Here is a 22088-nt window from a genome sequence, read left to right on the forward strand (position 1 = left end):
TTAAATAGAAGTTCTTGACCTAATTCAATCATAAAGAAGCCAACCCCCCCTCCCTCGTGCAATTTATGAGTTTCTTTGAAAAAATGTTAGCCAGTTACATGGTTAATGGAGGAGGGCTGCCTGAGCTGCAGAGAAGGTGGGCTCCGGAAACTCCTTACCCCGTTCCATTGCTAATGCATCAAAAAATTCTAAAAGGGGAAAAAAAACACATTCCCAAAAAACACATCGGACACAGCCCCTATAATCCAGCTGGTGTAATAGAAGCAGAAGTGGCTTCTCAGTGGAAATGCTTTCTGCTAATGGCAGTCCCAGAGGGAGGAAACTGTGCAGTACGTCGTGCGACCAGCCGTAAGCGATTCCAATGGGAAGCTACTATCAAGTGCACAGACTGGGGGCGGTGTGGATTTTGAGGTCAGCAGCTCTTAGGTAAAATCCTCCACTTGTAGCAGCGACTCTATTTCTCCTTCTCTTACTCCCACCCTATATCTTCTTTCCTTACCTATCCTTTGTAATTGTTATGAAAAAACAATAAATTCTGATTAACAAAGAACAACAACAAAACCCTGTGGAAAGAGACTACAACAATAAAGATCTGCAAATACCTAGTTTGTATCCAGCTCTTCCTCTTCTCTGCCTGGTATTGTCTTCCCTCTGCACGCTCCTACCTTCTTCTCTACCTCCCTTGCCTGTGAGCAGATCCTTAGAGGTGGCTGAAGAACCATGTTCCTACTTCTATGTTAACAGCTCTCCTGAAAGCCGCAGTGTTAAACAGAAAGCTTTAGAAAAGTAGTAACACAATTTCCCAGTCCCTCCAGAGACGGAAGCTCTGTCTCTCAAACTGGCTTCTTCCACAAAAGCAATTTACTTTCCTGTAAACCACAACAGAAGGTACTGGATAACGGAAGATGATCATATAACACCATTACCTCATCAGTGAGGAGATGATGATGATACTGTTAGACAAAATCGTGTAGATCAGAGCTGTACATGGTCCCACTCTTCAATGGTCACTTACAACAGAGGCATAAAAGGGGTGTGGTATTGAAAGTCGACAGTAACTAGGTCGACAATGTCTAGGTCGACCACTATTGGTCGACAGTAACTAGGTCGACAGGGTGTCTAGGTCGACAGGGTCTTTAGGTCGACATGTTCTAGGTCGACAGGTCAAAAGGTCGACATGAGTTTTTAATGTTATTTTGGTGTCGTTTTCTTCGTAGAGTGACCGGGAACCCCAATTAGTGCACCGCGTCCCCTCGCATGGCTCGCTTCGCTCGCCATGCTTCTGGCATGGTGCCTTCGCTTCGCTCGGCACAGATTACCGTTCCAATCGTAGTCCACGTGGATCGTTAAGTATGAAAAGGTTCAAAAAAAGAAAAAAATTGTGAAAAACTCATGTCGACCTTTTGACCTGTCGACCTAGAACATGTCGACCTAAAGACCCTGTCGAGCTAGAAACCCTGTCGACCTAGTTACTGTCGACCAATACTGGTCGACCTAGACATTGTCGACTTTCAATCCGGATCCCGCATAAAAGAGACTAAGGGAGATGTATCAAGTCTTCTAAAGAGTAGAGAAGTAGACCAGTAGAGAAGTTGTCCATAACAACTAATCTCCTCCTTTAGCAGACCATTCATGTGCAGATCATACTTACCTAGTTTTAATTTCTCCTTTCCAGGAGAAGCTCGGGAGGAGCTACAGGTGACCACTCTGGGCCGGGATTTTCTGATCATTAGGCGTTGATTTGGCTACACCCCCTAATTATGGACCCGGTATTCTCTTCCCATCCTGTCCACTTCACTAGGTAGAAGGCTGGAGTCTGGGGGACTACCCGAAACATCGGCCATCTGTTTGAGGCACACCATTTTAAAATATCCACAATCAGCTCTTGGCTTGGAGGCAGCGGACTGGTGCACCCCGGGTAGCCAGCCCGGCTTTGTCTTGCAGCAACACATGATTCGTCACCAGAATCGATGCACGCTCAAAAAAAAGGGCGTGGCATAACAAAAAGTGGGCGTGGTATAACAAAAAGTGGGCGTGGTATAACATAAAAAGGGACGTAGCCTTGCTGCACAGAGTGTAATGACTGCCTCACACGAAATAACACATTGGACCCCACAGGTAAAAACCTCAAACACATATGCCCCCACAGTGCCAGATACACATGCCCCCACAGTGCCATGTGCCCACAGTGCCAGATATGCCCCCACAGTGCCAGATACAGATATGCCCCCACAGCGCCAGATTACAGATATGCCCCCACAGTGCCATGTGCCCACAGTGCCATATATGCCCCCACAGTGCCAGATATGCCCCCACAGTGCCAGATATGCCCCCACAGTGCCAGATATGCCCTCACAGTGCCATGTGCCCACAGTGCCAGATATGCCCCCACAGTGCCAGATACAGCTATGCCCCCACAGTGCCATGTGCCCACAGTGCCAGATATGCCCCCACAGCGCCAGATTACAGATATGTCCCCACAGTGCCATGTGCCCACAGTGCCAGATATGCCCCCACAGTACCAGATATGCCCCCACAGTGCCATGTGCCCACAGTGCCAGATATGCCCTCACAGTGCCATGTGCCCACAGTGCCAGGTATGCCCCCACAGTGCCAGATACAGATATGCCCCCACAGTGCCATGTGCCCACAGTGCCAGATATGCCCCCACAGCGCCAGATTACAGATATGCCCCACAGTGCCATGTACCCACAGTGCCAGATATGCCCCCACAGTGCCATGTGCCTGCAGAGCCAGATATGCCCCCAGTGCCACATATGACCCCACAGTGCCAGATATGCCCCACATTGCCAGATATGCCCCCACTGAGCCATGTGCCCATAATGCCAGATATGCCCCCATAGTAAAGTTCACCGGAGTGGAGAGCGCAGCGCGCGCTTCTCCTGTCTTCCGCCCTGCTTCTCAGTCTAATCTCCGGCGGTGACGGCAGCATGTATAGCTCAAATCAGGCGCCGGTCTGCGAGCTCTCATTGGCTAACGAACCGCCACCTGATTGAGCTATACACTCTGCCATCACTGAGGAGGCAGAGAGGCAGGCTGGAGAGGCGCGGCTTCGGGTGGCTGGGCGGCGGATCGCGATCGACTGGTCGCATGTCCGCGATCGACATCGACTGTTTGGCCACCCCTGCTGTAAATTGTTTGATTTAAGATATTCCACAACTCTTTCTTTTAATAGTTTTTCCAGTACTTTCCCTTCTACGGATGTAAGGTTTACTGGTCTGTAGTTACTTGCTTCTTCCTTGCTTCCACTTTTGTGCAGTGGAACTATGGGGGTCATTCAGAGATGTTCGTTCGCTAGCAGATTTTAGCAGCATTGCACACGCTAGGCCGCCGCCCTCTGGGAGTGTATCTTAGCTTAGCAGAATTGCGAATGAAAGATTAGCAGAATTGCAAATAGAAATTTCTTAGCAGTTTCTGAGTAGCTCGAGACTTACTCCTACATTGCGATCAGCTCAGCTCGTTTCGTTCCTGGTTTGACGTCACAAACACGCCCTGCATTCGGCCAGCCACTCCCCCGTTTCTCCAGACACTCCCGCGTTTTATTCTGGCACGCCTGCGTTTTTCCGCACACTCCCAGAAAATGGTCAGTTTCCGCCCAGAAACACCCACTTCCTGTCAATCACACTCCGATCACTTCAACGATGAAAATTCTTCGTTCGGACGTGAGTAAATCTACTAAGTTTTGTGCTAAAAATAATACTTAGCGCATGTGCACTGCGTACCATGCGCATGCGCATTTTTGCCTTAATCGCTCCGTTGCGAAAATCGGCAACGAGCGAACAACTCGGAATGACCCCCTATGTTTGCTCTTTTCCAGTTTTCTGGAATGGCACCTGCATTTAGTGACTGGTTAAATAATTCTGTTAATGGTGCCACCAGCACATCTTTTAGCTCTTTTAGTATCCTTGGTTGTATCCCATCTGGCCCCATTGATTTATCCACTTTTAGTTTTTAAAGTTCTGTTAGGACCTTCTCCTCTGTAAATGTACTTTCATCTACCTTATTTTTATGAATGTCCTTGCAACTTAACTGTGGCCCCTTCCCTTCTCCTTCTGTAGTAAATACTGAGCAAAAATAATTATTTTGGTGATCTGCTATTGCCTTGTCTCCCTCCACCAAATGCTCACTCTCTGTCTTAAGTCTTATTATTCCTCCATTTGATTTTCTCCTTTCACTTATATACTTAAAAAAAGTTTTGCCCCCTTTATCTACTGATGCTGCTTTCACATCGCAAAACCTGCTTTTGAAACGGTTCTTTAAACGGGTCTTAAAACGGGTCTGAGCAGTTAAACCCCCTTCACATCGCATGTTGTAACCAGTATATTACCATTTCATTACCGTTTTGGTACCTTTCACACTGAACCCGTTTCACCCATACAAAACAGTGGTTGTCATTTTACATGTTTATTTCCTGCTTCTGCCTGGTGACATCACACATGGAGACAGCCTATCACCTTCTGGGGCTTGCAAATACCGTTTCAGACCCTTTCACACTGCACAATTAAATGGGTCTGAAACGGGTAGGACCCTGCTTTTTTACCGTTTCAAAATACAGGTATTTTGTAAACGGTAAATTGAAGGTGACCCTTTCACATCGCAGCTCGAACCGTTTAGGAAGCCAGTAAAAACGGCAAATTACCGGGTACAAGCTGCGGTGTGAAAGGGGTATCACTGGGCCATTTTCTCCTCAGCTTCTGCCTTTGCACGTATGATCACTTTCTTAGCATCCTTCCGTCTGTCAAGATACACCTCTTTGTCGTTATTATTTATGTCTGTTTGTATTTCCTAAAAGCCATCTTTTTTGCTTTCACACTAGTTGATACTTCTTTTGTGAACCACACTGGCTTCCTTTTCCTGGTGCTTTTCCTAACAATTTTGATACAAAGGTCTGTTGCACTTAGTATTGCACTTTTCAGTTTTTCCCACCTCTCCTGCACCCCTTCCAAGTTCCTCCAGTCCGCCAATGAATCACTTAAACATCTCCCCATTTTTGCAAAGTCAGCATTCCTAAAATCCAACACCTTTGTTTGTGGGTGACAGGAGTTGGATCCTGTCTTTATTCTAAACCATACTGCTTGATGATCACTGGATCCCAGGTGCTCATCTACATATATATCTGATATCCTGCCACCATTTGTAAGAATTAAATCTAATATTGAGTCTTTGCGAGTGGGCTCCCTCACCAATGGCTTGAGAGAAGCTCCCTTTAAGGAATTTAGAAATTTGCCACTTGTAGCTGAACTTGCAAAGGACCCCTCCCAATTTACATCAGGTAAATTAAAGTCTCCCATGATTATGACTTCTCCCTTTAAAGCCATTTTAGTGATGTCCAACAATAGGTTCCTGTCCAAATCCTGCCCCTGGCCTGGTGGTCTATAGATCACCCCAATGCGAATAATGTCCTTCTCCCCGGTTTCCATGGTGACCCAAAGGGCCTCAGTTTTGTCTTCAATATTTTGTATTAAAGTAGCATTTAGAGTATTTGGCTGCATGACCCGTGCATGCGAGTCGTGCTTGGAGGACACCGGGGACGTGCAGCCCAGCCACGGCTGAAGGAAGGAAGGAGGCGGCCCGCAGATAAAATGAAACAGGCAGGTGCTGATTGTGTTTAACTTTATAAAAATGTTTTACTGTATGTATGCATTGTATTGGAGTTTGACACTTACACTTCCTGGGTCTAACAGCAGTTGCCCCCAGGAGTATCTTATTCCTTGTCTTTTACTCCACAAGTTGGTCCTGGTGGTGCTGTCCCATTGCTGCTATCATATCAGGCTCTGTATAAACCTCAGTCTGGCTAATGTGGGGCAACATGGACGGTGTAGTGGTTAGCATTACTGGCTTACAACAAGACTGAGGTCATGGGTTCTATTCCCACCATGGCCCTAACTGTGTGGAGTTTGTATATTCTCCCTGTGCTTGCGTGAGTTTACTCCGGGTATTACGGTTTTTTCCCACAATTCAAAAATATACCGGTAGGTTAATTGAAAAAAAATTGTAAAATGTAAAATCAAAACTAGAAGCCTATAAATGCCATTAAAGAGTCGTTTGATAATTTAGCTAACCTAAGAACATGACTACCTAACAAAAACAAACTTTTCTTGCGAGGACGGATGGGTGGGGTGGATTTATAAGACTAGGGGGTACTCTTAAATGAAAAGCCTAATCAAGGGGTACAGGAGAGAAAAAAATTGAGAACCGCTGCACAACACAGAGAAAAACAAACTGCTAACTGACCAACGCTACAAGAAAGTGAAACATGCTAAAGTCAGTCCCAAGTACATGTATGACAGAGTAAAACATAATTTGCAGCAATGTTATTATTTTCCTACTTCGTTACAGTAAGCTTAAAAAGTAAAATGCCATATTGTATCTCCTGACTATTCCTTACTCCCAGAACAAAAAAACAAAATACAAGGTACGCATAATGCAGCTTGTTTTGAAGACAAAGGTTATGTACAGTGAAGAATGCAGAAATAGCAAATTAAAATCTATCACTGCACACTTACACAGGCATAATGTTCCCGAGTTTTCATCCATCAAAGTATTGTTGTTGCCTAGGAGACTGTAAATTACGCTTTACATTCTAATATACTTTATAAGGAGTTTATCCAGCCAATTACATGATTCGGAAAATAAAGAGGCTATAAAACACTGTATATAATCCCGACTAATGTGCCAGATTGCTACTGATGTAACTAGTCCTCTGCCGACTGGGGATGGAGCAGGTAATAGGGTGGCTTTGACTTTATTACGGGGGACATAGAGGGCCCTTCACAATTATGCTATGGGGCCCAGATATTTTTATTAGGTATGTTTGTGCATTACCTAAACTTCAATTATTATTATTATTATTATTATTATTATTATATTATCATCATTTTAGGGCTACTATACTAATACTATATAAGGAGGGGGGGGCATGTAGAATAGTATTTACCATTTTTATAATGTTTTATGGAGAAGGTAAAGGACAGAGATGTGAGATCAGAGGGTCTGAGATCAGCAGGGTCCGGTGTCTGCCAAGAGACCCCTGTATGTGATCACTGCCAGCCAGATGGATCAGAGGACATCAGAAATGCAGAGGACGCCAGAGAAGTGCATGCTGGGTAAGGAGCGATACGGTTCAGAAAAGGACAGCAGATACACCACACTCCAGGGACGCAGACAATTTCCCAGAGTCTGTTCAAAAAGCTGGAAAGCAGATCACATCCATTATACCATTTCCCAGAGAGTGACGCAAATGGGAGAACACTAAAAGGCATATTGAGAGCAACAGTCAGAGGAACAGTGAGACTCATCAGGGCGATACGTGAATACCTAGGGGAAATGTGCACATTCTGCACCTAGGGGCTAATGCAGAGTTGGGCATAAGCCAGTCCGCATGGAGGAGGACCGCATATGCACCTATGCAACCTTGCTCGATTACGGCACTTACACCTGGAGAGGCAGCGTGCTATAAAGTACAGTTGCCATAGCAGCCATAATATCCCTTTCAATCCGGAACATCTATGATTCACACAGGTTCTGTGGCTGATTTAAACCAGGTGAAATGCAGGCATGAATTTAGCCAGCCACAGAACCTGTGTAATTTATGTGTCACAGATCAAGGGGGTATATTATAGCAACCCTATATAATGGGCCTGCCCCCTAGGAGGGGCTAATAATAATAAATGTTATTTGTATAGTGCAAGTCTCCTAACAGGGCTCAAAGTGTTTACATTTTCATTGTTAAATAAAAAAAAACTTAAGTATTAACAAACTAGAAAAAGAGAACTCGGCATTCAAGCAAGTTTTAGTTGTTTTTGGAGAACGAACATAAAGGGATAGTAAGGAAATGCTTGAGTAAAGCCGGCACACATTAGGACGATGTGTGAACCCAGCGACGAGGCGATACATTGCGCTGCCGTACACAGGGGGTCATTCCGACCCGATCGCTGCAGTTTGTCGCAGCGATCGGGTCAGAACTGCGCATGCGCCGGTGCCGCAGGCACATGGCAGCCGTCGTTGCCTAGCGAACGCCTCTAAGACAGAGGCGGTTGCTGGACGCCGCCGTTTAGAGGGTGCGGTCCGTTGGGGGGGGGGCGGGTCGCGGCGGCTGCGCGACGTCTCACACAGCCTCCGCGGCCAGTGGCAGCAACAATTAACTCCCGGCCAGCCGCAGGCGCTGCGCTGGCCGGGAGTTACTCCACAAATACAAAAGTATCGCCGCGGTGCGATGCTTTTGTATTTGTGCGGGGGAAGGGGAGGGCGGACTGACATGCGGGGTGAACTATCCCTGTGCTGGGCGTCCCCCGGCATGTCAGGGAAGATGATCGTAGCTGTGCTAAATTTAGCACAGCTACGATCAACTCGGAATGACCCCCACAATGCGGTGGACAATTTTGTGATGTATTGTTACCCACTGTGTTTTAAAATGCATGCAGTCATAGGGTTAATTTTGTCATCAAAAATTTTGACTAATAGTTTATGTCAGGATTAAAATTAGAATTAGCAACTAGCTCCAAAGAGTAGGAGACAGAAAAAGCTAAACACCTAACCCCAAGGAAAGTATGGGAGATCTAGCCACTGCTAATAGTCATTCCTCAGCGGATGGACGTACAGAAAGCGGGTGGGAGCTTTAGTAATCAGACACTGCTTCAGGTAACTTGGGCTCTGGTTGTACAGAGCTTTGAAAGTCATTAAGACAAAGCATTTGAACCGTGCAGGCATTATGACTGTACAAAGGCTTCTATGACTGTATGTTTAATGTTATAATCCCCGCATGGGTAAAATGCTTTTGAATCAATTTAATTAGTGGCGGAAAACCATGGAACGGGTCCTGGTGGCTTCTGTGCATTACCTTCTGATGGTAGATTCTGTGTGCACCATATGGAGGTGCAAATGGAATCTGCGTACCAACCGCAATGTGCAGAACAAGTAGTAACAATGGCAGCACTCAGCTAGCTGAATCTGTCCCTTTAAGCAGCATTTCAACCATGTCGGGATCGTGGCGACGACTTTATCATATCTACATAGTGACTATAGACTCGCTAACTGCATCCCACGCTAATAATCAGGCCTTATAGCAGTGGTATACAGATGAGCACCTATGAAGCTAGAGGTGGCCGGGCTACAGCAGCAGAAGACCCAACCATGGTACATTACAGCTAAGGAACTGGGACTACAGTGGATACAGGCTCACCACAACTGGACAGGTGAAGATTGGAGAAACGATCACTTGGCCTGACAGATCTACATTACTGCTGGGGCATGCCGATAGCAGAATTTGCCATAAACAACATGAAGCCATCCTTCCTTGTGCCATTGGTTGCGGCTGCTGGTGGTATAATGGTGTGGGCAAGGTTTTCCTGGCACATACAGTATTAGATTTTATAATCCAAACTAGGAATGCTTTTATTGTAGCCTGAGTGTAGTTGCTGACCATGTGCATCCCTTTATGTATGGCCACCTACCTTATATGCCAGCCCAGAGTGTCCCCCCACCCCCTCCGTGTCCTTATATGCCAGCCCAGAGTCTCCCTCATGTCTTTATATGCCAGCCTAGAGCCCCCATCCTTGTGTCCTATATGTTAGCCCAGAGTCTCCCTTGTGTCCTTGTATGCCATCCCAGAGGCCCCCTGTGTTCTTATATGCCAGCCCAAAGCCTCCCTCATGTCCTTATATGCCAGCCCAAAGCCTCCCTTATGTCCTTGTATGCCATCCCAGAGCCTCCTTCATGTCCTTGTACGCCATCCCACAGTCTCTCGTGTGTCCTTGTATGCCATCCCAGAGGCCCCCTGTGTTCTTATATGCCAGCCTGGAACCTCCCTCATGTCATTATATGCTAGCCCAGAGACCCCCCCTTATGTCCTTATATGCCAGCCCAGAGACCATCCTTATATGCCAGCCCGGATGACCCCCTTATGTCCCCAGATGCCAGCCCAGAGACCCCCTTGTGTATTTTTATGCCATCCCAGAGTCCCCCTTGTGTCCTTATGCCATCCCAGAGACCCCATTGAGTTCTCATATGCCAAACCAGAACCTCCTTCATGTCCTTATATGTCAGCCCAGAGACCCCCCTTATGTCCTTATATGCCAGCCCAGAGACCCCCTTATGTCCCTATATGCCAGCCCAGAGACCCCCCCTTATGTCCTTATATGCCAGCCCAGAGTCTCCCTTGTGTCCTTACATGCAATCCCAGAGACCCCCTTGTGTTCTTATATGCCAGCCCAGAGCCCCTCTCATTAATTTATAAGCTAGCACAAAGCACCCCCACCACTTATGTCATAGAAACATAGAATTTGACGACAGAAAAGAACCACGTGGCCCATGTAGGGGTATATTTACTAATCTGCGGGTTTATAGAAGTGGAGATGTTTGCTAAAGCAACCAATCAGATTCTACTTATAATTTATCTAACACCTTCCAGAAGAGCTAGAATCTAATTGGTTGCTATGGGCAACATCACTTCTAAAGACCAGCACTTTAGTAAATATACCCCCTAGTCTGGACATATCTAGATAGACCACAAATACACCCTTATCTTGCGCTCAACAACTTAAACCTTAATTTGTTTAAAAATGTCAAAGCATATATGGATATGAAAGCATACCGGCAGCTCCTCCAGGTGAATCCCCCGTTAGTAAAGGATCAAACAAATTAACCACCAATACAAGAACCTAGAGGGCGCTCACGGGTCACCATTATAAAATGTCAATATGGCTAAAAATACAAAGGTTAATAGGAAAATTGTAAAAACCACTTCAAGGGTTTTACTGGTGAGTCAAAGAGATGTTGGAAATTCTTGCCTGATATAGAGTTCAAAAACCGCCGCCTGCCCTCCCCTCCCTCCACCCACCATACCGCGGGCCGCTGTGCAGGCAGCCACAGAGCAGGTGGAGGAGAAGCAGAGGTCCGCACACTGATTCGGAGACTCGGTAGGGATTAGGTAGACACTGACAGCCAGCACATACCGCAGCGCTGCCGCCTTCGTTATATGTCACTGTCTGCTTGTAGCGATGCCGCAGAGTTACTTCTGTCTTGCTACACCACTCTCTGCCCCCGCTGCTGCAGCACCTCTTTCTGCCCTGGCTGCAGCAGCACCTCTCTCTGTCCCAGCTGCTGCAGCACCTCTCTCTGCCTCGGCTGCTGCAGCACCTCTTTCTGCCTCGGCTGCTGCAGCACCTCTCTCTGCCCTGTCTGCTGCAGCACCTCTCTGCCTTGGCTGCTGCAACACCTCTCTCTGCCACGGCTGTTGCAGCACTCTTGTCTGCCCCGGCTACTACATTGATGCTGCAGCAGCTATGGTGGCCAATCCCGGGATCGGCGGGATCCCAGGATTTAGGGCCAAAAATGTCCGGGATTCAATCCCGGGATTAGAAGCTCCAATCCCGGGATTGAGGGATCAGCGTTGAGCGTCCACAGGACGCTCAGATGCTGCCCAGATTCCTTCTTCCGGCTCCCCAGCGCAGCATGAGTGGTCACGCTGCACCGTCCGCTGCTGCTGGGAGCCGCCAGCAGCGATCAGAGGATGTTCCTCATCTGCCCGCCCGCGGTATATGGTGAGTTATGTGTGCGGAGTGGGGCGAGGGGGCGGCCACATAGCTAAAAGCCAATCCCGGGTATCCCGGGATTGCCCATTTTTCAATCCCGATACCCGGGATTGAAAAAATGGCCCGGGATTGGCTTCCCTAGCTGCAGCACCTCTCTCTGCACCAGCTGCTGCTTCATCACTTCTCTCTGCAATAGAAGCTGCAGAGTAACATGTATAAGTGGCTCTACTGTGGCATAACGTATATAAGCGGCTCTACTGCAGTCTAACGAGTATAAACGGCTCTACTGTTGTGTAATGTAGATAAGCAGCTTTACTGTGTTGTGTAACGTGTATAAGGGGCTCTACTGTGTGACATAAAGTGTATAAGGGGCAGGGCCGTAACTACGTGTGTGCCAGGTGGGCCTGGCACACAGCGCAGTTGCCCTGAGGGCGCACGGCCAGCGGCATGTAATGAGTCAAATTGACTCATTACATGCTGCCCCTGCTGTGTGCGCCGCCGCCTCGCTGTGGAGGAGAGAGCAGCGCCGGGCAGCGGAGAAGGAGGAGGAGGGAGGGGGACTGGAGCCGCAGCAGCGCTATTTCATTGGTAGTAAGCGCCGCTGCAGCTGTCCCCTCTCCTTCTGTATTGGCTGCCCGGCGCTGCTGGGATGCGGTACCTTCATCCCAGCATCCACAGCAGCGCCCGGCAGCCAATACGGAAGGAGAGGGGACAGCTGCAGCGGCGCTTACTACCAATGAAATAGCGCCGCTGCGGCTCCAGTCCCCATTCCTCCACCTCCTTGTCCGATGCCTGCACCAAGGGAGCTGCCAGCACGAGGAGCCTGTCAGCGGGGAGATGGTAAGTATCTCTCTCTCTCTCTCTCTCTCTTTCTCTCTCACTCTGGGACACCGTCTGCCATAATGTGTAAAAAGGGGGACTGGCTGCCGCAATGTGTAAAAAGGGGGACACCGTCTGCCGTAATATGTAAAAAGGGGGCTTGGCTGCCGCAATGTGTAAAAAGGGGGACTGGCTGCCGTAATGTGTAAAAAGGGGGACTGGCTGCCGCAATGTGTAAAAAGGGGGACACCGTCTGCCGTAATATGTAAAAAGGGGGCCTGGCTGCCGCAATGTGTAAAAAGGGGGACGCTGGCTGCTGCAATTTGTATAAAGGGGGACACCGTCTGCCGTAATGTGTAAAAACGGGGACGCCGTCTGCTGTAATGTGTAAAAAAGAGGACGCTGTCTGCCGTAATGTGTAAAAAAGGGGACACTGTCTGCCGTAATGTGTAAAAAGGGGACGCTGTCTGCCGTAATGTGTAAAAAGGGGGACTGTCTGCTGTAATGTGTAAAAAGGGGGACGCTGTCTGCTGTAATGTATAAAAGAGGCTCTACCTGGTGTAGTGGCGCTACTGTGCAGCGTAATTTGAATAATGGAGACTACTGTGCACCGTAGTATGAATTGCTATTATTTTGTGGCCACGCCCCTTCCCCATGAAGCCAGGCCCCTATATATTTTTCGCGCGCACTGCCCCTATCTTACACGGGGGGGAGGGGGGGGGGGGGCGCCCGCCAATGTCGTTTCTTGCACACAGCGCTAAAATGCCTAGTTACAGCACTGATAAGGGGTACTGTTGTGTGGTGTAATATGAATAACGGACACTTCTGTGGTGTACTGTGCGGTGTAATGTGAATAACGGACAATACTGTGCAGTGTAATCTGAATTGGTACTATTCAGTGTCCACACCCCTTCTCTGTGAAGCCACACCCCTATATATTTTTGTGCCTTTGTCCCTATTTTAAACATGGGGGTGCCCAAAGGAAACTTTTGCCTTGAGAGCCACAAGGTCTAGAACTGGCCCTGTCACCAATTTAGGATTTTAAAATATTTTTATTTTCAAATGTAACATGCACCCAATTCAGTAAAGGAGAGGGGGTGCCAAAAACAAACCCTTGCTCCGGGCACCGTGGCACCTAGCTACACCTCTGGCCGTGAGGACCACATTTGAGATCCTCTGGCTTACACAATACTCTTTCTAAGGTGCAGGTCTTGACCAAAAACTTGGGGTTTAGATGTTAACAGCCTTCTGTCTTACCCTTTAAAGGGTGTGAGCTCATGACAGTGGTGTCCCCAGTAGTGTTCAATTGTGCAACCTCAGCAAACACATTTCGGTGGTCATTCCGAGTTGTTTGCTCGCTAGCAGTTTTTAGCAGCCGTGCAAACGCTATGCCGCCTCCCACTGGGAGTGTATTTTAGCTTAGCAAAAGTGCGAACAAAAGGATCGCAGAGCGGCGGCAAAGTTTTTTTTGTGCAGTTTTAGAGTAGCTCAAAACCTACTCAGCGCTTGCGATCACTTCAGACTATTCAGTTCCTGTTTTGACGTCACAAACACGCCCTGCATTCGCCCAGCCACGCCTGCGTTTTTCCTGGCACGCCTGCGTTTTTTTTAACACTCCCTGAAAACGGTCAGTTTACACCCAGACACTTCCTGTCAATCACTCTGCGGCAGCCAGTGCGGCTGAAAAGCATCGCTAGACCCTGTGTGAAACGACATAGTTCGTTGTATTAGTACGTCACACGTGCGCATTGCGCCGCATACGCATGCGCAGAAGTGCAGTTTTTTTGCCTAATCGCTGCACAGCGAACGAATGCAGCTAGCGATCAACTCGGAATGACCACCTTCATCTTGGACAAGACTTCATCATCAGCAAGACGTATCCTAACAGTGTCTTAATGATAATAACCAAAAGGATTATCGAGATGGATTCAACATGTGTCTTAGTGATACCAGCCATGTCCTATAAACACAAAAAAATCAATATATCAATGCAAAAAAACTATGTTCAGTTCTTGGTGGTAGCAAGTTGCAGAGCTATGTGTAAAGGGCAGAACGATAATGCACGATTTCATCCGATTTCAGGCATTCTGCCTGATATATCGGATTAAATAATTTTGGAGGTGTTTCCGATCCGATCCGATGCGCATTCCTGTGAGCATCGGATCGGATCCTCCAGATTGACCGTGCTGCACTAGCGAACATGTCTGACCCCGCAGGCATGGCTGGGATTGCCCAAGATACATCGTATGCAAAAGGACAGCATACGATGTATCTTGGGTGATCCTGCCGTCTGGGAGGCTGCCGGGGTAATCGCCTGCGACATGACGGTCGGACATGTCGCATAAGCGTATGGGGCCCTTTAAATCCTCTCTTTCTGATAAAACTTTAGAATGTTGACACGGTTCAAACGGTCAACGGGCTCTAGGTTGACATCCTCAAACTGTTAACAGGATCATAATGTCAGCAGTTTAAGGATACCGACGGTTAGGCGCTGCTGAGAGGTTTATGGGTTATGGTTAGGCCGGGGGAGTGGGGCTATTGTTAGGCACTAGGGCTAGGGGTGAAATACTTACTGGAACGCTTCAGCATCGGCGGCCCGTACTGGAAGTCACTATTACATTTCTGCCGGGAAAAGATGCTGGAGTCGCCACTGCTGCCAGAAAGTAACAAGCCACTAGACCTCCAGGAACAATTTGTTGACACTTCATCATGTCAACATATGATCTGTGTAGACATGGTGAATGCAGCAAGTTGGCAGTTCAACCCTGTCAACATTCTTGTGTCAAACTGATGACTATCTACCAGACAACCTTTTATACCAGCCCAGAGTCCTCCATCTTAAACTTGATCACTGATTCTGGAAGGCAAGAGCAAAGCAGACTGGAGGCCGAGCTGTTGAGAGGGCTGGCCCGGCAGTGACATCAGTGGCCTCTCCGGAGGAATATTGGTCTATAGCATGGGTTGGCCGCGTTTATCCCACAGGCCGTAGTTTGTCCGCCCCTGCGTTAATGGCTACTTCCATAACACGTCATGTTATAAAGAACACATCATCTCCAGCTGGTTTCACAAGGTCACTGTACGCCAATGGCCTCCACAGTCCCCAGATCTCAGTACAATAGTGCACCTCTGTGATGTGGTGGAACGGGAAGACCAGCAACATGAACGCGTGGCCGAATTTTCTGCAGAAACTGCGTGAGGTCACCATGGACCAGAATTTCTAGGGAACCTTCCCAGCACCTTGTTGTATCCATGCCTCAAAAACAGGTTGTTCTGGTGGCAAAATGGGATCCCACTTCACTCTACTGTGCCTGATAAATTGGCACACACATATATGCACATAAAGTGGTCGAAATGTGTAGAATACATTGGTTGCCCATATTGCCATGGTTGTGTCTATGTTACCTTCGTGCTCAGGACCTGGAAGTGACAAAACGAGAGGGCAGGAGGGAACTTCCGCCCTTACAGCACCTAAATGTTTTCTTCGTTCTCCATTCGTTTGGGGTAATTTTGTTTTTCTATGCTGCATTGGACCCTCGCGGGCTCGCTTTGCTCGCCACGCGTCGGGATTGGTGTCTCGCTCCGCTCCGCTTGCCTCACTTTACTATTCCAAATAGATTGTGACATGGACCCAGGGGGTTATGGTAAGGGCCTCTCCACGAAGGTAAACTAGATGCTACCATATTGCCATCCTGTCCTGCTGTGACTGTAATACTATCAAATTCCATTGCCATGAATTTTCCATACCGCTACTAAATTTCCACTCCAACCGCTATAATATACACAAATAGACAGTACTCGTATCTGTATAATTTCTAGTAGGGCATAGGATAACTGGTAATAAATGTACACGCTATAGAGGTAAACAGGGATGGGCCTAGTCATTCTGCTGCCTGAGGTAGCAACTAAAATGGAGACCCTGTCATTACACACACACAATATGACCATATGTACAGCTGTCATTTACACTGTAAAATAGAACTATTGTCACTTTAATCACAAATTAAATGTAACTGCGCAGTACCACTACTCATTTCAGACTCTAGCGATTTTTTTAATGCAATGTTTCTGCATATTAGGCCAAAAAATGAAGCATTCTGGTATACAATAAATATATGCAATTAAAACCAGGGAAAATGACAGCATGATGCAGTAAAGTCCCTCAAATAATGCAGAGAAGAGGTTTCTGAAGCTGCAGCAAAAAAACATGGGTACTTCTAAACCACGGCTGGTCCAATATAAAATAAAATTAATCTGTTGTGTGTACTTTCTACAGATACAACACAAGTGTGAGGACCAGAATTGTGAAGGAGTACTGACCGTTGCCGGTCACCTGCTTTGGCAGCCGTGAATTACGTGACCTCAGGTGGCGTTATTATGGGGTGACCGTCACTATATAGCCATATTGGACTGCCAGTCCCTCTATATGAGAGTGGCGCTACTGTCTGGTCTGGTTGGGTGAAGGTCTCGTGGTCAGGGCAGTGGATGGAGATATGGACAGCACCCGAGGAAAGATTGCAGCTGTACTGAGGGGGATGTAGTTATGTGACCGGCGGTCTGAGCCACGCTGGGCAAACATGCTCCCTGTCTAGTATTTGTATTGATGTGGCCCCTGTGCAGTGATCTCCTAATAACCCCCCGGGACCAGGGACTGATGTGGATCATTATCACCTTGCCGGAGCTGCTGCTCATTATCACAGACTATTTTAATTGCTCCATTTGCTGAGCCCAGTCAGGCTGCAGTAACTCCCAGTGAAAAGCACTCATCCAGCAGGGAAGCGATCAGCAGACCCGCTCTGACAGCTCAGACCCCCAGGCTGCCCTCACACCAGGAGCTGGTACGGAGACAGTCACAGACGGCAGTAGCAAAGGATGGGCACTCTATTCCCGGCGGACACCTTAAAAGCATCCTGTGGCTCAGTACAGCTGCAGCAGAACTACAAGTCCCAGAATGCCCTGGCAGGGCATGCTGGGACTAGTAGTTCCACCATAGATCACAGAGGTGCTTGAATAACCACAAAATGGATAATATACTGAAATGGAGAATTCCCGTATCTGACCTGTGATAACCTGGGATAATAATTAGCCGGAGCCATGCAGGGAATAATGAGCCTATTTAAGTGGATAGAAGTGGTTTTAGGAGGGGGTAGGTGGGGGGGATCACATAACAAGCTCTCCCCCTGCTCTCATATGCTGCCAGTCTCTACCCTGGTACCCTGTAGCCACCGACTAAGGAGCATGATTCACTGCAGGATGCCCACTGCTTCATCTCGCACCAACTACAGGCAATACCCGCGCTATAGGCAGGTGCCCCCTCCCACACCTGTTTATCTACTACTGGCATACAGCAAACAGATGGTCCACTGTATCTGGTAATAACCCCTGCCAGACCAATACATCACTCCAGCCTATATACTGTACATATACCACACCCAGAAACACAGAGGATGGAGACAACAACATATTCCCTTCCATAATATACAATATGCCACAGGCTACAGGCAGACTGATGATAAAGGTGCAGAGCTGTAGCACTGATACAAGAGATAGTAGATGGATGCACAGACAGTCATTAATACAGAATTATCTCCCAATAAGCAGGGGACACAGAGCACAGGAGGTGTGTGTGGGGATTAGCCATCCTCTCCCCCCCACACACACACCCCAGGGACAGCACACAGGGCAGCCTTCCTAGTGCATGGCCGCATATGGTACCTGAAGCGTGGGGGGGAAGCCAGGTGCAGCCCCAGGAAGGGAGAGGAGCCAGCTGGGGTTGTGGATGCCTTTTCTCTCTCCGCCATTCCGTCTCTGAGATGCACAGCCCTGGCTGGGAGAGGGAGGGAGGGTGAGCAGAGGGGGAGGGGGAGGCTGACAGGTAGGAGAGGAGGAGGAGGAGAGGGAGGAAGAGGGTGACAGGTGGGTGACAGAGATAATGGCAATACTACATTGCTGGAACCATATGTATCAATAAAAATACTCAGAATGTATCAATTACAGCCCCCCACACCCCTCCCTCACTGGGAGACAGTCACTGTGCAATGATATGTCACCACTAAGTCATTCTTCTGACCCAAACACAAAATATCTCCTCAGTGGGTGCAGTATATATATATATATATATATATATATATATATATATTATACACACAGATGGAAACATAGATAGATAGATAGATAGATAGATAGATAGATAGATAGATAGATAGATAGATAGATAGATAGATAGATAGAGTGTCGGATTGGGGTATGAAGGGCCCACCGGGGGAATGCAGTTATAGGGGCCCATACTTAGGGGTGTGGCCAACCTACAAAGGGGTGTGGCCAGCCTCCACAGAGGCTTGAAATACACAATAGTTCAGTGCAGTGTTATGCAACATATCTACCATGTATAATACAAGTGCACAGTCTGGAACCTGATCCCTAGAGGAAGGAGTGGGCCCTCAGGCAGTGGGGCCTACCGGTGGTTTCCCTGGTACCCCTGTGGGCCAGTCCGACCCTGGATAGATAGATAGATAGATAGATAGATAGATAGATAGATAGATAGATAGATAGATAGATAGATAGATAGATAGATGATGGGGGTCATTCCGACCTGTTCGCACTCATCGGTTTATCGCTGCGGTGTGAACGGGTACGGAATGCGCATGCGTAGCGGCCACAGTGCGCGTGCGCAACGTTGCCCAGCGACAAGGGTCGCCGGGTTATGTCGCGGCTAACGAAGGAATCGGTCGCAGAGCCGACCGCAAAGAAGATTGACAGGAAAAAGGCGTTCCAGGGCGGATCCGGACCGTTGGCTGCCGTTTTTTCGGGGAGTGGTAAGGAAAACGCAGGCGTGTCCAGGAGAACGGAGGGCAGATGTCTGATGTCAAAGCCGGCCCCAGCATCGCAGGGATCGTTGCACAGGGTAAGTAGGTATAAGCCTAGTCATCTTTTGCTTGAATTTTTTTTTAGCTTAGCAGGGCTGCACAAGCGATCGCAGCCCTGCTAAGCTAAAATACACTCCCCCATAGGCGTGACTAGTTGATCGCAGCAGCAGCAAAAAGTTGCTGGCTGCGATCAACTTGGAATGACCACCAATGTACGTGTGTATAGGTAAATAGGCCTACTATACTATCCCTTTACACCATGACACTCATGCAGGGTCTGTGGCTGATTGAAACCAGGTGAAACGCAGGCTTAAAGTCAGCCAGCTACGGAACCTGTGTAATTTATGTGTCCGGTTTAAAGGGATAGTATGTTAAGCAGGGTCGTAACTAGTTGTGTGCGGAGGGGGCACCGCACGTAGCGCTGCAGGAGAGGGCGCTGTTGGCGGCACTTGTCAATTATCTGTTTTAATTACCTTCACTTGCAGCTTCCCCCTTTTTTGAAACCCAGCATCTCCTGACCGCCCCTGTCTCCTACCCTGACCCCTTCTGTCGCTAATACCTATACAACATTCATGAACTCAATTTAAGATTTCTTTGTTTTCCAGTCACACTGACCTTTATTACATTTCTAGATGCTGACCTACTTGGGATTCAAACCCATCGCCTGTGGCATTGCAGTCAGCAATCTATTGATTGAGCTATCTGCCCTTGTAAAGAAAGGTAGATAATTCTAAGCTAGAGAATTCTAACTATTATAAGCTGACCTTGTACATTGCAGCTGAGCAGATGTATGTAGTGTGTGGCTGCAAGAGTCTGGATGTGTAGCTGCACACGGCATAGACCTGCTCAGCTGCAATGCTTTTGAACCTGCCGACCTTGAGCACTGTCTACTTTCCACATGTCAACCTTTTGTACCTGTCGACCTATCATCCGGAACCCTACATCACAGTGTTGTTTGGGTTTTTAATCGGTCCTGATGATTCAATAGTATCAATACAAAAACCATACTGACCGCGCTGATCTCGTACTTGTTCCCCGACATCGTCATTGTTACTGCGCATGCGGGACTTTCTCCTTTATTTTAATTTCACATGTGCAACCTACCTATAAAGCATTTTTATGGTAAGTAGCATCCACTTGCTTTCCCATCCCAGGAAAGAGCCTTGGCTGTGAAGAATGGTAGATAAGACCTGTTTCTCAAATAGGGCGGGATGTACTAATGTACATCGCCGCCCATCGCCGCCCTGCGCCACGATGCTGATCGCATATGTACTAACATATGCGATCAGCATTGCGGAGGACAGCTCTTCCGATAAGAGCTGTCCTCCGCGATGCGCAGCGGCAGCCTGACTTCCGGGATTCGGCCCCAGAAGTCAGTCTGCGCATGCGCGGGGTGACGGGGGCGGCCGCAGGGCATGCTGGGAGGGATCCGATCGGATCCCTCACACAGCGCCGCGGAGAGAAGCCCCATAGGCTTCTATGGATGTACGCCAGCTAAAGCTGGCGTACCCCGCCGCGGCGCTGACCTGGCGGCCGGGGCTTAGTACATCAGGAAATGCGGTAAACAGGGAGTTTACCGCATTTTCTGTTTAGTACATCCCGCCCCTAGTATCTGCAGAATATATTACCTGCAAATATTAAGGATCCTCTGGATGGTCATCTCAGCCCTGATCCTGCCTGTTTACTTCAGCACTCTCTTAGGTCTATGTACTAAGCCTTGGATGGAGATAAAGTCGCTGGAGATAAAGTACCAGCCAATCAGCTCCTAACTGCCATGCTATAGGCTGTGTTAGAAAAATGACAGGAGCAGTGGCGTAACTATAAAATAGGCGCCCCCACCAAAAAATTTGCAGACACCCCTACCCCCATGGTACCTGCTCATTGTCAGGGGTTCTGCTCATTGTTGGGGGACTTCCCCCTCTGGCCGCCCCCGTCGCGGGTCTGCGGTCCTGTCGCGCCTGCCCCATTTAAAATGTCCCTCTTAAAATAGCCACCGCCTCCTCTAACATCCTTAATAACTGTCTCCTCTGAGCGATGGCCATTTTGGGAGGGACATTTTAAATGAGGACAGGCGCGACAAGTTATCTGCAAGTCCAGGCAGTGGCGTAGCAATAACCCCCATCAGACCTCTAGCGACCACAAGCCATTCAATGCTTCCAAGCCCCCGCTGGGTCTGTGGGAGCTATTGCTACGCCACTGGTTAGGAGTTGGCTGGTTGATACTTTATCTCTCTCCATGGCTTAGTACATAGATCCCAAACTAGCAGCCAATCAGCTAAAAACTGCCATATTACAGGCTGTTTGAAAAATTGAAAACAAGTGGAACAGCACTAATAAAAATGAAGGCCCCCATTTATCAAGCACTGGAGAGTGATAAATAGCAGGGGAATATAGTTCCAGCCAATCAGCTCTTAACTGCCATGTCACAGGCTGTGTTTGAAAAATGACAGTTAGGAGCTGATTGGTTGGTACTTTATCACAGTGCTATTTGTCACTCTACAAGGCTTGATAAATCAGGGCCTAACAGAAGAAGAAGGTCTCTTTGGGCGTAACGTGTCAGAGGCTACCAGATACGGGCCATCACTATCTTTGCTTTCCATTAGCCACAGGCAGTGAGTATAATCATACACCAGAGGAGCCGAGACCAGGGCAATACCAGCGAGAGAGGAGAGCCGTGTTCTAGCGGTGACTGGGTCCGGAGAACCGGTCTGGAGAACGTTATCACCCAGCGTCTATTCCTGTGCATTTGTTGACCACCGCTGCTTCAGGAGATGAGATTGTGACGGCACAGCACTAGAATATTTGCCCCCTGCTGGACTGAGCATAGCACTGAGTGACAAGAGCAGGACTGTACT

At 48.1% G+C, this 22088-nt stretch overlaps 1 protein-coding gene across 5 annotated transcripts in view; it reads right to left on the reverse strand.

Moving 5' to 3' along the window:
• MAPK8IP1 (mitogen-activated protein kinase 8 interacting protein 1) overlaps positions 1–18230 on the reverse strand; it is a 171867-nt gene extending 153637 nt beyond the window's left edge. For 2 of the 5 annotated variants that reach the window (XM_063944312.1, XM_063944311.1), the window contains exon 1: positions 18084–18229. In XM_063944312.1, the coding sequence (XP_063800382.1) occupies positions 18084–18169 (86 nt within the window). In that variant the 5' untranslated portion in view covers positions 18170–18229. Of the gene's footprint in view, positions 1–18083 lie in introns of all 5 variants that reach the window. The other 3 variants (XM_063944314.1, XM_063944313.1, XM_063944317.1) reach the window with 2 other exon arrangements.
• Between the last annotated feature and the right edge of the window lie 3858 nt (positions 18231–22088).

Source organism: Pseudophryne corroboree, chromosome 11 (genome assembly GCF_028390025.1).
Source record: "Pseudophryne corroboree isolate aPseCor3 chromosome 11, aPseCor3.hap2, whole genome shotgun sequence".
Classification (NCBI taxonomy): Eukaryota; Metazoa; Chordata; class Amphibia; order Anura; family Myobatrachidae; genus Pseudophryne; species Pseudophryne corroboree.